This window comes from Procambarus clarkii, chromosome 12 (genome assembly GCF_040958095.1).
Source record: "Procambarus clarkii isolate CNS0578487 chromosome 12, FALCON_Pclarkii_2.0, whole genome shotgun sequence".
Taxonomy (NCBI): domain Eukaryota; kingdom Metazoa; phylum Arthropoda; class Malacostraca; order Decapoda; family Cambaridae; genus Procambarus; species Procambarus clarkii.
This window is the reverse complement of record NC_091161.1, coordinates 14572891-14587178: the sequence shown is the minus strand read 5'-3', so window position 1 is coordinate 14587178 and position 14288 is coordinate 14572891. Positions and strand designations below refer to the sequence as shown.

General features: G+C 41.4%; 1 protein-coding gene across 1 annotated transcript in view; it reads right to left on the bottom strand.

The window, feature by feature from the left end:
* Positions 1-14288, bottom strand: part of LOC123772866 (protocadherin beta-7) — a 189547-nt gene that overhangs the window by 20778 nt on the left and 154481 nt on the right. Inside the window, exons 9-16 of the mRNA XM_045766224.2 lie at positions 13473-13598; positions 13210-13300; positions 12001-12110; positions 11464-11640; positions 8848-8988; positions 8491-8681; positions 7742-7856; positions 5489-5643 (exon numbers count right to left, since the gene is read on the bottom strand). Of these exons, the coding sequence (XP_045622180.2) occupies positions 5489-5643; positions 7742-7856; positions 8491-8681; positions 8848-8988; positions 11464-11640; positions 12001-12110; positions 13210-13300; positions 13473-13598 (1106 nt within the window). The remainder of the gene's footprint in view (positions 1-5488; positions 5644-7741; positions 7857-8490; positions 8682-8847; positions 8989-11463; positions 11641-12000; positions 12111-13209; positions 13301-13472; positions 13599-14288) is intronic.

The following is a 14288-nucleotide window of genomic DNA, read 5'->3' as shown; positions in this document are numbered from 1 at the left end:
AGTGTTTGCGAAGATTTGGTGGATTTAAGGAAATGTCAAATATTTATAGGGGGGATGATAGGGGGACTTCCCTGCCCTACAATCAACATGAACACCCACTAACATGAATGGCTTCACACGTCTCTGTTTTTGCATCTGCATCTTAAATCACTGTAAAGGCCCACTCCATTGCTCCCCGTAATAAAAACACTGTCACTGCACTTTTACATCTGCACAATCACGTAGTCATGAGGGGTGCTACAATCCATTAGTAATTACTTAAGTAATTACCTAAGTGTAGTTACAGAATGAGAGCTACGCTTGTGGTGTCTCATCTTCCCGGTACTCTTTATTGTATAATGCTTCGAAACTACCAATGGTTTTGGCCTCCACCACCACCTCACTTAACTTGTTCCAACTGTCTACCACTCTGTTTGTAAAAGAAAATTTTATAATATTTTTTGGCACCTCTGTTTTCTTAGCTTGAATCTGTGTCCTCTTGTTTGTGAAGTTGCTGGTTGCTGGTTTCAGGAATTCCTCTTTGTCAATTTGGTATAGCCCTCTTAGTATTTTGAAAGTAGTGATCAATGTGTGCCTGGATTCTAAGACCTATAATGTGTTGTGTACCTGTATTCTAAGACTTGTAATGCATTGTAGTGTACTTGTATTCTAAGGCCTGTAATGCATGCTCATTTACCTATTAGTGTTTACCTATCAGTGACTAGGGGACATGAGGTCTAGCTTTTTATGCCCCATCTACAAAATTTGTTGCACGTGCTGGGGTGCAACAAGTGTTTACCTATTCTAGCACTCAATTTATTGTGGAATCTATCCCTAAAGTTGTGGATGCAGGTGACTTCCACAACTCCTCCTATGCATTCCACTTGTTGACCACCCGTACAGGGTATGAGTATTTCCTTGCATTTCTGCAACTCATTTGTGTTTCCAGCTTCCAGTTGTGTCGCTCTTGTCCAACCTTCTTTCAATTTGTGTCTACCTTGTCTATTCCCCCATGGTATCGAGTGTGTTGTGATCATATCTCCTGTGTTTCTTCTGTCCTTCAGGATTGTAATGTCTAGCTCCTTCAACATATCTGCATAGCCTAACCCTCTTAGCTCTGGAACTAATCTAGTCAATAACCTCTGCACTTTTCAATTTAAGTTTTATGCTTCACAAGGTGTGGATTCCAGGCCAGAGCTGCATATTCCAGTATCTGGTACCTGGCAAAGGTACCTGGTTGTACCTTTAGTTATAATTATGTCAAATATTGCCTAAATGACTTTGTTGCAATGTGTAACCTTACAGTTAGATGTTGCAACATAAATAACGGTTCTGTTACCATTAGTGTCATTATGATTAAGTATAATGGGTATATATAAACTGCTTCTGTCAAAAACATTCATTGAGGTCTGATCAAGACCTTTAGTGTGCTCTGTAGTCCTGTTGCACCACTGCCTACAGTCCGAGTATGGGGCGCACAATAAACTAACCACTGCTGGTGTATGGGGTGCACAATAAACTGACCACTGCTGGTGTATGGGTGCACAATAAACTGACCACTGCTGGTGTATGGGGCGCACAATAAACTAACCACTGCTGGTGTATGGGGCGCACAATAAACTGACCACTGCTGGTGTATGGGGTGCACAATAAACTGACCACTGCTGGTGTATGGGGTGCACAATAAACTGACCACTGCTGGTGTATGGGGTGCACAATAAACTGACCACTGCTGGTGTATGGGGTGCACAATAAACTAACACTGCTGGTGTATGGGGTGCACAATAAACTGACCACTGCTGGTGTATGGGGCGCACAATAAACTGACCACTGCTGGTGTATGGGGCGCACAATAAACTGACCACTGCTGGTGTATGGGGTGCACAATAAACTAACCACTGCTGGTGTATGGGGCGCACAATAAACTAACCACTGCCTTCGTCATCAAAATGTTTTCCTCATGATAAATATTCTGTATTTAAGGTGGATGTGTCTTAGCCGTATAGATAAATTATACATAATAAATGGTCAATAAATTGCGACTAAAACCAAGATACAGTAATACACGAATTACTGTTCCGGTACTTATGATTTGCAACAAAATTAAATATGAAATCCTGCTGCCTTTTCTGAAAAACTTTCAAACAATATGCTGTAAGGAGGTATAATGCAATAAACTAATTGGTTAATAAACCAGTATTCAGTAGAGTACATGCAGAGCAAAAGACCTCGATTTCGGGCAAGTATGCCCGAAACGCTTTGCGTAATAGTGGCTTTAGGCATTGTATGTACTAGCTCTACCTATAAGTCAACCAATCTTTGTAAAAATTTATTGTATGTATGTACCTTACCTAAATAAAATATTATTATTATTATTATTATAAAAGACGAAACAAAGTTAATAAGACGATGCTATACTGCTGCTCCCGACTTTCAAGTAGCACGACTGACAGCTGTCTGTGTCAGGAGAGAAAGGTAGAAGTGTTTCCTTAAGTTACTTACTTCCTTTCGTTACTCTAAGTGTTTTAACCCCTGCACTGCGCACCTGTTTTTCGCAAAAACTTCATAGTGCAATTGTTAAGGACATATTTGTTGTTGTTTTTATAAATATTCAGGTGAAGTTAATGTCAAAATGTTTCCAAACTCAACCATTTTCATTTCAAAACACAGAGCGATGAAAACATTAAAAAACATATAGCCTAATTAAAAAAATTAGTACAACTCTCAGAACGAGATTTCTCGGTTGGCGCAGCGCAGTGGTTAAGTAAAAGTAAGTTAAGTCTTTGTTTGAAATCACTGAAGCTCTATGAAGTCTCTGTTTTAAACCACAGTAATCTTGTAAAGTGTTTACAGGAACAATAAGATGATGATTGGTATGTCTTAAGTCACAGTAAACTTGGAATGAGTGTTAAGATTAAAGTAAGTTCTTAAAGTATTCAAGTAACAGTTTCTGACATTAAAAGGTAAGAGTACGAACTCCGTCACACAAGGTCCCTTGAGTAAGAACTCCATCACACAAGATCCCTTGAGTAAGAACTCCGTCACACAAGATCCCTTGAGTAAGAACTCCGTCACTCAAGGTCCCTTGAGTAAGAACTGCGTCACACAAGGTCCCTTGAGTATGAACTCCGTCACACAAGGTCCCTTGAGTACGAACTCCGTCACACAAGGTCCCTTGAGTACGAACTCCGTCACACAAGGTCCCTAGAGTAAGAACTCCGTCGCACAAGGTCCCTTGAGTACGAACTCCGTCGCACAAGGTCCCTTGAGTGCGAACTCCGTCACACAAGGTCCCTTGAGTGCGAACTCCGTCACACAAGGTCCCTTGAGTACGAACTCCGTCACACAAGGTCCCTTGAGTAAGAACTCCGTCACACAAGGTCCCTTGAGTATGAACTCCGTCACTCAAGGTCCCTAGAGTAAGAACTCCATCACACAAGGTCCCTCGAGTAAGAACTCCGTCACACAAGGTCCCTCGAGTAAGAACTCCGTCACACAAGGTCCCTCGAGTAAGAACTCCGTCACACAAGGTCCCTCGAGTAAGAACTCCGTCACACAAGGTCCCTCGAGTAAGAATTCCGTCACACAAGGTCCCTCGAGTAAGAACTCCGTCACACAAGGTCCCTCGAGTAAGAACTCCGTCACTCAAGGTCCTTCGTGTACTGTTAAGTCGCAGGTAATTATATGTATGGATACCAAGGTGCATTTTGTAAAACCCAACAGCAAGACCCTCTGTGCTTAACAGATGAAGAAGGTGCAAATCTGCACTTACATGGAGCCTACATTCCTCATTTTGGTAGGAAGAGCAGCTGTGGGATCATCAGGATACTTTTTGCTGGAAGAGGAGCATGTCTTTGTTATGTTACGTTGATCACGCATCAACACTCCCGTCTCGACTCAGTAAAAAGCAATATATACAAACGCATGCACTCTGTTTTTTAAACAGTATTATGGTTTGACCTTATTGTTGAATGGCCAGATAATCATGAAATTGGAATGCTGTGTCTCATTGGTGAGCTCTGTGGCATTTTCATCCTAGCAGTTCCATTGGTTGATACTGGTGACTCAAGCTTCTAAGATCTGTGGGAGCCTTGTAATTTTTTCTTGCTTAAAGTTAGTAATGAATACACGCTACAACTTGTGCAATACAAGTTGATTTCGTAAAGCAATTCAGCTGTCAATATATACTATATATTTACCTGTTCCCATAGGTTAAAAAAAGCACTGAATGTAATGAAATGCCATTTTCTGGGTGAGCCCCCGAGGCTCCCTGAAGCTATCCAAATTGATATGTGCTATATTAGTTTGGGGTCATCCGTCACATGTGTTCTTATGACTACCAGGGACCACGAGCCAGAACTTGGCTCCCCTCAGAGAGGCGCCGGGAGTAATGGCCTATGAATACTTTACATTTAAAGTACGTCATAATTGCCTTCGACCGGCAAAGGCCTAAGAAAGGTAAGCAAATCATAACGGACTACTGCCTGGTTAACCTGTGCAATGTACATACTAAAAGATCAAAATAACTCCCCTAGAAAGAAAAACAAACAAGCAACCCTTCGTGCGACTAGCACATCCACTCGTTAGTGTTAACCCCCCCCCCCCTCCCTCGTAGGGGGAAGGGGAAGCCAGCTCTCCAGAACCAGCAGCCTCCCACCACAGTTCTTGAACAATGAAAAATCGCTGACCGGAGGGAGGGAGGATGTCAGGGAGCCTCGGGGGCTCGCCTAGAAAATGACATTTCATTACATTCAATGCTGGTTTGCTGTGGGGAGCCCCATTGGCTCCCTGAAGCTAACTACTCAAAGTAAAAAGAGGGATATTACTGGGAGGCGGCAGCACCGCAGGTATCAAGACGAAGAAGAGACAGACACTGCAAGCTACACACGGCCGGAAAGGAACCGGAACGTTCACCAGAAACCTGGCAGCCAGGACCCTGTTCGATCACCAAAACCCCCAGGCCCAAATGTCTACCCAAGACATGTCCTCAAAAACTGCTGCGAGAGCAGCATACATCCAAACATCATGGGCACGAACGTAGACTACAGGCTAGCCGAACTTGAGGAGCCTGTGGACAACCCGAGACATACGAGCCCAGGAACAGGGGAACCTGTTTCCTGGAAAGGTGGGGGGGGGGGGAGTAGCACTAATGAGCAAGAGTGCTAGTTGCATGAAGTGTTGCTTGTTGGATTTCTTTCTAGTGGAGTTATTTTGATCTATTAGGCTGTTGATTGCAAGGTTAACCAGACAGTGGTCTGTTTTGATTCACCTACCTTTCTGGGTCCTTCCCTGGTCGATGGCAATTATGACATACCTTAAATGTAAAGTGCTCATTGGCCATTGCTCCCTGCGCCTCTCTGAGAAGAGCCAGGTTCTGGCTCGTGGTCCCCGGTAGGCATAAGGACCCTGTGACTAGTAACCCCAAACTAATATAGCACATAACAGTTCGGATAGCTTCAAGGAGCCGACGGGGGCTCCCACAGAAATTAAATTATGAATTTAAACATACTTTTTGTGGATGTAGATGGCAAGGCAGATGATTATTAAGATGAAGATCCCAAGGAGGGAGCCGAAGATGACCATGAGCAGGAAGCTAGAGTTGGCTCCAAGTGGAGAGGACCGCACCAGACCCGCTGGGAAGGTGATGCTAATAGGGGCTGATGCCTGCAGTAAACCAAAAAAATTATAAAAAATTAGAAAAAAAGATACATCTCAATTAAATGATCTTTTTATATCCTTACAAATTTATTGTTTCACTAACTGTAGGCTTGAGCAACTAGTGGGCATTTTCATGTACACGTATTCACATTTGCTGCAAGATTAATTCTTTAATTGACTGATTCTCAAGTTATCTTCTCTCTGGTTTGGTTAGTTTCTCAACAGTGGCTGTTCTCTTCTTAACTTTACCCCTACATTTATAGCTCCATGGGGCTTTGTCTCAGGACCTGAGCAGTTGGTCTGGACACACTTCATAAGGGTATGTTCAGTTGCTACATCACTTTAGTGTGGGGGCCCCTATCTATTTTGGTATATAGTACCGTACAGTATACCAATGTTCGGAAGGAAGACAGGATTACCGAGATCCTAATTGCCAAGGGTGAGGTTGTTAGTACTGCATAGTCACTGTAACAAGTTACTCACCTCACCAGTTTTGTTGATTACTGTACTTTATTTAAAATATCTAGATGTTTGCCAATAAGGCATATGATGCTATTATTGTTTGGCTAATGTGTGCCTCTGATGACAGATCTGGAGTTATGTCTAATATACAATCTCTCTTTCAGAAGTGGGAAGTTGCTTTCCCTTCATTCAATAGAATTCTTGGTGACTCGGATACTTTTGATATCGTTCGTCTTATGCGTTTTTGTTCTGGTATTGGCATCCTTGGTGATATTTAGCGCCCTCTGATTATTCCGCACATTTGATGGTGCTACATAGCCTTCCCAGTTTGGTGCCTTCTTTTGACAATTACTTACTTACTTTCCCTTCATTCCCTATTATATTTGAGGACTTCTTGCTATTCATATAGCAAGAATCCTCATAATTCATTTTGACAGGGACAGGTAGCCTGTGTACATACATAGTTTAGGTTTGTATTGAGGTCTCTTCACGTCAAATTAATGACCCTCCACAGGATGTAACTCCTCAACATTTGTCTTACTCCTGGGTACCTATTTACTATTAGGTGCACATAGGCATTATATAAAAGGAAATGTGCAGATTTATTTCTCTCTCTTTCCCACCCAGGAATCAAACCCAGGGCCTTCAACTGTATGTTATCTTGAGGTTATCTTGAGATGATTTCGGGGCTTTAGTGTCCCCGCGGCCCGGTCCTCGACCAGGCCTCCACCCCCAAGAAGCAGCCCGTGACAGCTGACTAACACCCAGGTACCTATTTACTGCTAGGTAACAGGGGCATAGGGTGAAAGAAACTCTGCCCATTGTTTCTCGCCGGCGCCCGGGATCGAACCCAGGACCACAGGATCACAAGTCCAGTGTGCCGTCCGCTCGGCCGACCGGCTCCTCTGTTAAGAACATAGCCACTGTACTGCTGAGACTAAACTAACTTTGCATTTGTCTGGGTTAAAGCCCAAAGAATCATATCTCAGATCATCTTTGGAAACTGTCAAGAGACTTAAAAGTTTCAAGAGTGCAGGAAGCATTGCAGACTTTCATCATGAGTTCTGAGCCTTCTCGTTAGTTTATAATAATTGTTCATAGAGTAATATACAGGACACACAGCAGTACCAGACATGGGGAAAATGTGTATAAAGGTCAAAGATGATGTAATGAAAAATACTTGATATGTGGCATAATAAAATTTGTTGGACAATACCCTCCATATTTAATCAGTGGTAAAGAGTACTTAGACATTAGGGAAACTTTTCACAAGCCACAGGCATCCTGTTCCCATTGAAGCCCTCAGCAGTCTCCGTGGTGCAGTGGTAAGACACTCGCCTGGCGTTCCGCGAGCGCTATGTCATGGGTTCGTATCCTGGCCGGGGAGGATTTACTGGGCGCAATTCCTTAACTGTAGCCTCTGTTTAACTCAACAGTAAAATGTGTACTTGGTTGTAACAACGATTCTTCGCGGCGGGGATCGTGTTCCAGGGACCTGCCCGAAACACTATGCGTACTAGTGGCTGTACAAGAATGTAACAACTCTTGTATATATCTCAAAAAAAAAAAAAAAACTAAATTCAAGTACAATTACTGCATGTGTGCGATACAAATTAATCAACAAGATAGAGTAAAGGTTTACCGTTCGTGGCGGGATGCCAGAGTCTCGTGCCAGCACTACAATGTGAGCTACGGTAGAATTTAGTGATGTTAGATCTCGAATCCTCAGTTCTCCATCATTGCTGATAGCAAACATCCTGGGAATATATAACAGATAATTCATATAAATATTTTACAGGAAAATTTATACTGATATTTTTTATTTATGAAGACTTAGGCTACATGATGATTTTGTAAAATATTTGGTGAATACACATAACCCATTCAAATTACAATAGATGAGTGAAGGGCTACATTTAAATTAATATGCATAATAGGTCTATGCATAGATCTATGTATATTTTATGAATAAAATTATTAATACTGTATTATTATTTTGGTACAACTCCTCTGGTCCAGACCGGACGACTAACTCCTCTGGTCCAGACCGGACGACTTACTCCTCTGGTCCAGACCGGACAACCGCCATACCGTGAGAAATTCCTTGGAGCAATATGGCAGATTGAACCAAAATATTGTAATCCAAGGGGGCAGCATGTGTCTGGTGATTCAGGACTCTGGTTCAATCCCAGTGTTGTGCTTCATACATTATCTCATAAAAATATTGCATTACTGTGATATCACTGTATACAACATACTGTATTTGCAGACGATGAGTCACAATAACGTGGCGATTACACACAGTAATCTAGTGTGTGGTCTGGTCAACATTACTATATCAAGCTATAAAAAATTAAACAGAACATAAGGCAAATTATAACTAAAGCTTACTTAGCATCTTGTCCCATGACTGTAAGAGTTATCTGGTCCCCTCGGTCTCCATCAGCAACTTCTACATTGCCAATACCGTCTCCTGGTCTGAGGGTGGTCGAGGTGACAAAGAACTCGTACTGTGGAAACCGAAAGCGTGGATCCCAATCATTGACATTTAGCACTTGCACCTTTAATGTGGCTGTGTCATTCTGGAAATGCAGAGTGATAAAATGTATATTAATTACTTGTTTAAAAAATACGTCGTATCATTTCATGTCGTAAATAAATCAATGAACAATGTGCTCTATAAAGCTTTATTTGACAAGTGAGTTTTTAGGTCAATATAATACAAATATTTAATATACTGATACTCACAAATTCCCCATCATTTACATAGATTTTGAGATCATATTCCTGCTTGGTCTCAAAATCAAGATCATAATCGAGAAGAATTTGTCCTGAAGGTGATATGCGGAACACTCCGTCACCATCCTTCTCCAGGCTGAACCTGATGTTCTGCGGAACACACGTGCCTTAGTCATTTGTTCAATACAAAATTAACGGATCAAGAGTTTACTAAATGAGAGCTATGGAAGAAATGAAGCAGAGACTTTTTATATAAAAAAAATAGAAGGTTGGCAAAGAAATTGTTGAGAGTAATCTACTACAAAGAAGTAATATACTATGAGAAGAATAGGGAATAAGCAAGAACCACAAGTGAAAAGACAGCCCAAATCAACAACTATCCTCCCCGAGGCCAACTATACTGACCTTTCCAAGAATGACACACACACACAAACAACAAATTGTAGGTAAAGGATAATATCCAGAGGTTGAAAATGGGAAACAGATTCACAGAAAATGAAAAGGAAATGTGTGAAACATTAAATGAAAAGTTCCAAAGTGTGTTTGTACAAAATGAAATCTTCAGAGAACCAGACACAATAAGAATTCCAGAGAACAACATAGAGCGTATAGAGGTGTCTAGAGATTAAGTGGAAAATATGCTAAAGGAGCTCAGTAAGAACAAAGCAGCTGGCCCAGATGGAGTTTCACCATGGGTTATGAGAGAATGTGCATCTGAGCTCAGCATTCCACTTCACCTGATCTTTCAGGCATCCCTGTGTACTGGAATCGTGACAGACGTGTGGAAAAAGGCTAACATAGTTCCAATCTACAAAAGTGCAAGCATGGAAGACCCCTTTAATTATAGACCTGTATCATTGACAAGTGTAATAGTGAAAATATTGGAAAAAATAATAAAAACTAAATGGGTAGAACACCTGGAGAGAAATGATATAATATCAGACAGACAGTATGGTTTCTGATCTGGAAGATCCTGTGTATCGAATTTACTCAGTTTCTATGATCGAACCACAGAGATTTTACAGGAGAGAGATGGTTGGGTTGACTGCATCTATCTGGACCTAAAAAAAGGCTTTCGACAGAGTTCCACATAAGAGGTTGTTCTGGAAACTGGAAAATATTGGAGGGGTGACGGGTAAGCTTCTAACATGGATGAAAGATTTTCTGACTGATAGAAAAATGAGGGCAGTAATCAGAGGCAATGTATCGGACTGGAGAAATGTCACAAGTGGAGTACCACAGGGTTCAGTTCTTGCACCAGTGATGTTCATTGTCTACATAAATGATCTACCAGTTGGTATACAGAATAATATGAACATGTTTGCTGATGATGCTTAGATAATAGGAAGGATAAGAAACTTAGATGATTGTCATGCCCTTCAAGAAGACCTGGACAAAATAAGTATATGGAGCAGCACTTGGCAAATGGAATTTAATGTGAATAAATGCCATGTTATGGAATGTGGAATAGAAGAACATAGACCCCACAACGTATAAATTATGTGAGAAATCTTTAAAGAATTCTGATAAAGAAAGAGATCTAGGGGTGGTTCTAGATAGAAAACTATCCCCTGAGGACCACATAAAGAACGTTGTGCAAGGAGCCTATGACACACTTTCTAACTTCAGAATTGCTTTTAAATACATGGATGGCGATATACTAAAGAAATTGTTCACGACTTTTGTTAGGCTAAAGCTAGAATATGCAGCGGTTGTGTGGTGCCCATATCTTGAGTATCACATCAATAAACTGGAAAAGGTGCAAAGACATGCTACTAAGTGGCTCCCAGAACTGAAGGGCAAGAGCTACGAGGAGAGGTTAGAGGCACTAAATATGCCAAAACTAGAAGACGGAAGAAAAAGAGGTGATATGATTACTACATACAAAATAGTAACAGGAATTGATAAAATCGATAGGGAAGATTTCCCGAGACCTGGAACTTCAAGAACAAGAGGTCATAGATTGAAACTAACTAAACAAAGATGCCGAAGAAATATAAGAAAATTCACTTTCACAGAGTGGTAGATGGTTGGAACAAGTTAAGTGAGGTGGTGGTGATCTGATCAACCAGGCTGTGATTCATACGTCAGGTTGCGAGCAGCCACGTCCAACAGCCTGGTTGAGGACCGGGCGGCGGGGACGTTGAGCCCCAAAATCATCGCTAGATAACAGCAAGGTAAGATAACTATCAAACAAGTGTAACCACTCACATGATGAGTATGGGGGGTAAACTACTACTACATATGGGGTCCCTGGAAACACAAACCATAACAGTCCCTATTTTCTGCTTGTTACAACTTGTAATAAAGTTGTTACATCTTGGCTTAACGTGTTTATGACGTATTAGAACGTTGTTACAACTTGCTATATTGGTTGTTATAAGTGGTTAGGAGGTGTTAGAACTTGTTCGAACGTTGTAGCAACATCATAGTTTCGTTGTGTATATGGTGGGGTACACTATTACTCACAGAATGGTCGAGAGGTTCACTACTGCTCAAAGGATGGTTATGGGGTGCATAATAAAAGAAAAAGCATACATAACAGTAAATGTTTTGACATCATTATCTGGAATGAGTTGCCATGATAAAATACTAAGCTATAGCAAGTACTGTAACATTATATACCTTATCAATATTTTTGTTGATCATTGTAGGAGCGATGAGAGAGTGTCTGGGTAAGCTCTCGAGGACTGTTGCTACGTAATCACGCTGGATGAACTGCAGTTGGGTGGAGTAGTAACCCCGTCTTGACAATGTGATGGTCGTCAAGGCATAGCGATCAGGATTGTCTACTTGAGTTGCCTTAGAGAGTAGAGGTAAAAGCGTTATTTATAAAAAAAAACAGCAAGCAGCTACAAATTTAGGTCATGAAAATGTGACGATTTAAAAACATGGGTCTATATAATGAGATAACAGTATAATGATAATATGCAGTAAAATATAATAAACATGGTACCGTATAGGCCTACTTCACATACATTTAGCTTGAAATAACAAACAGCCTTTGATAAACCTATTGAGAATACTTTGTAAGAAGCAAATGAAGTGACGGTTGTTGTTGAAGATTCGCTACCTGGAAGAAAAAGTTCCAGGTAGCACGGGCTATGGTGAGCCCGTAGTAAAAGTGACGGTAATACAGTACTAGAAGTGTTGGCAACCCACCCTGACAACGAGCGTCGTAGGCTGGTTCAGCTTGTCGTCAGGAAGGTCCTCGGCCAAGGTCACCTCACCAGTGCTTGGCTCGATGCTAAACCATGCTGCTTCAGCCTCCTCTGTACCCAGAAAAATAATACATTTTACTATGATCACCATTTTGAGAATGATACTTCTTGAGCATTATCTCTTCAGCCCAGGACATTGGGAGGGAGAGCACCTCCAGGGTTATAGGGTAGGGTACCACACATAAGGGGGGGGGGGAGGGAATTATCATGGGAAAGGATCAAGCCATTATGACTAAAGGGGATCAGGTAAAGGATTTGAGATATGGTGCCCAACCATTTGGACGGTCGGGGATTAAACACCAACCTGCAGGCAGCGAGACCGTCAACCTTATCTTGAGGTTATCTTGAGATGATTTCGGGGCTTTTTAGTGTCCCCGCGGCCCGGTCCTCGACCAGGCCTCCACCCCCAGGAAGCAGCCCGTGACAGCTGACTAACAACCAGGTACCTATTTTACTGCTAGGTAACAGGGGCATAGGGTGAAAGAAACTCTGCCCAATGTTTCTCGCCGGCGCCTGGAATCGAACCCAGGACCACAGGATCACAAGTCCAGCGTGCTGTCCGCTCGGCCGACCGGCTCCCCGGTCAACCCCAAGTGTTTGGACCCATTTTGTTGCCCTACACTACATGTCCCCATCTCACTGTTCCCATATTTATTGCTGCCTTGGGATAATTAAGAATAAGATTAGAAAGGAAAAAATCATTCATTTACATTTACTGGAGAGGAATATAATTTGGTGGGAAATAAAATAATGATTTTTGACATTTAAATTTTTTAGATATCGATATACATATTCAGCCATCAAATTCAGTGTGGAGGCAGGTGTGGGAACATCAGACACCATGAAGAAATGATGGGAAGTTAAAAACGTGATGTTATGGAATGTAAAGGTCAAGATGAGTGAAAGAGTGTAATCTACACTAATGTAAACAGATTTAGTGGCCGAGAGGATTTGACCCAATGTCTGATCATGACTACATATCTAATCTCGGTTGAAACCATACTGATTGGACTGGAGGATGTTGAATGCACAACTACTACTGGAAAAGGAGGAACATATGTTCACATTATATGAACATTATATGAACAAAACTCTCCGCCTGTACAACACACAGGTGGATACAAACAAAATATAAAACAGCCGCACTGACCTCTACTGAAGGAATAAAAGACAGATGCCATAATTCCCTCGTCTCGGTCCAGTGCCTGTACCGTCTCTGGCTGAACTTCCACCTTGGCACCCTGCGCCACCAATTAGGCACTTGTTAATAATGTCTACATTTAGAGGACAAAAAATTTACATAAAAGCTTAATGGTGCACTGCAAAATAATCACTTAGGTTAATCATACATAATGCTATGTTAAAGATATGATTGGTAATGCGAGACAGGTACAGTACATGGTTTCTACTGACCTTGATGGGATTATCTGGGATGACGGCCATGTAGTGGTCTCTGGTGAAGGCGGGGTTCTGGTCGTCAGCATCCTGCACCTGTACTGTCAGCACCGTGCTGCTGCTCTGTGCTGACGCTGCCTGGTCCTGAGGGGTACCCAATTATTACTCACTTCAAGGACAATGTCAAATTATTTAATAGTGTTTACAAAGTACCTCACAGTACTCAACTCACTCACAGTACACTCACTAAATTGATGTTACATTACGCAAACAAAGTGGTAGACGGTTGGAACAAGTTAAGTGAGAAGGTGGTGGAGGCCAAGACCGTCAGTAGCTTCAAAGCGTTACATGACAAAGAGTGCTGGGAAGACGGGACACCACGAGCGTAGCTCTCATCCTGTAACTACACTTGGGTAATTACTATGTGGGGTACAACTGGGACCCTGGGATGTCTTTAGGCACGGAATTATCATTTTGTGCTTTCAAAACTTATTACAAATAACTTTTTATTCTTATACTTTACATTACTTAAGAAAAACAATTGAATCTAAAATGATCCCAATTATTTTGATTAATTTATCTATTTATTTATATATATACAAGAAGGTACATTTGGGTTTATGAGAGTACATAGCATTGATGATTTTACATTCTTGCAAAGCCACTAACACGCATAGCGTTTTGAGCAGGTCCTTAATCTGATAGATAAATTTCAGTAGGTAAAAGTTGTAGCAAAATTTGAAGAATATGAACAGGTACATTGTAAAGGTACAGTGTAAGGTACATTGTAGCATAATTTGAAGATTATTAATAGGTACATTGTAGTAAAATTTG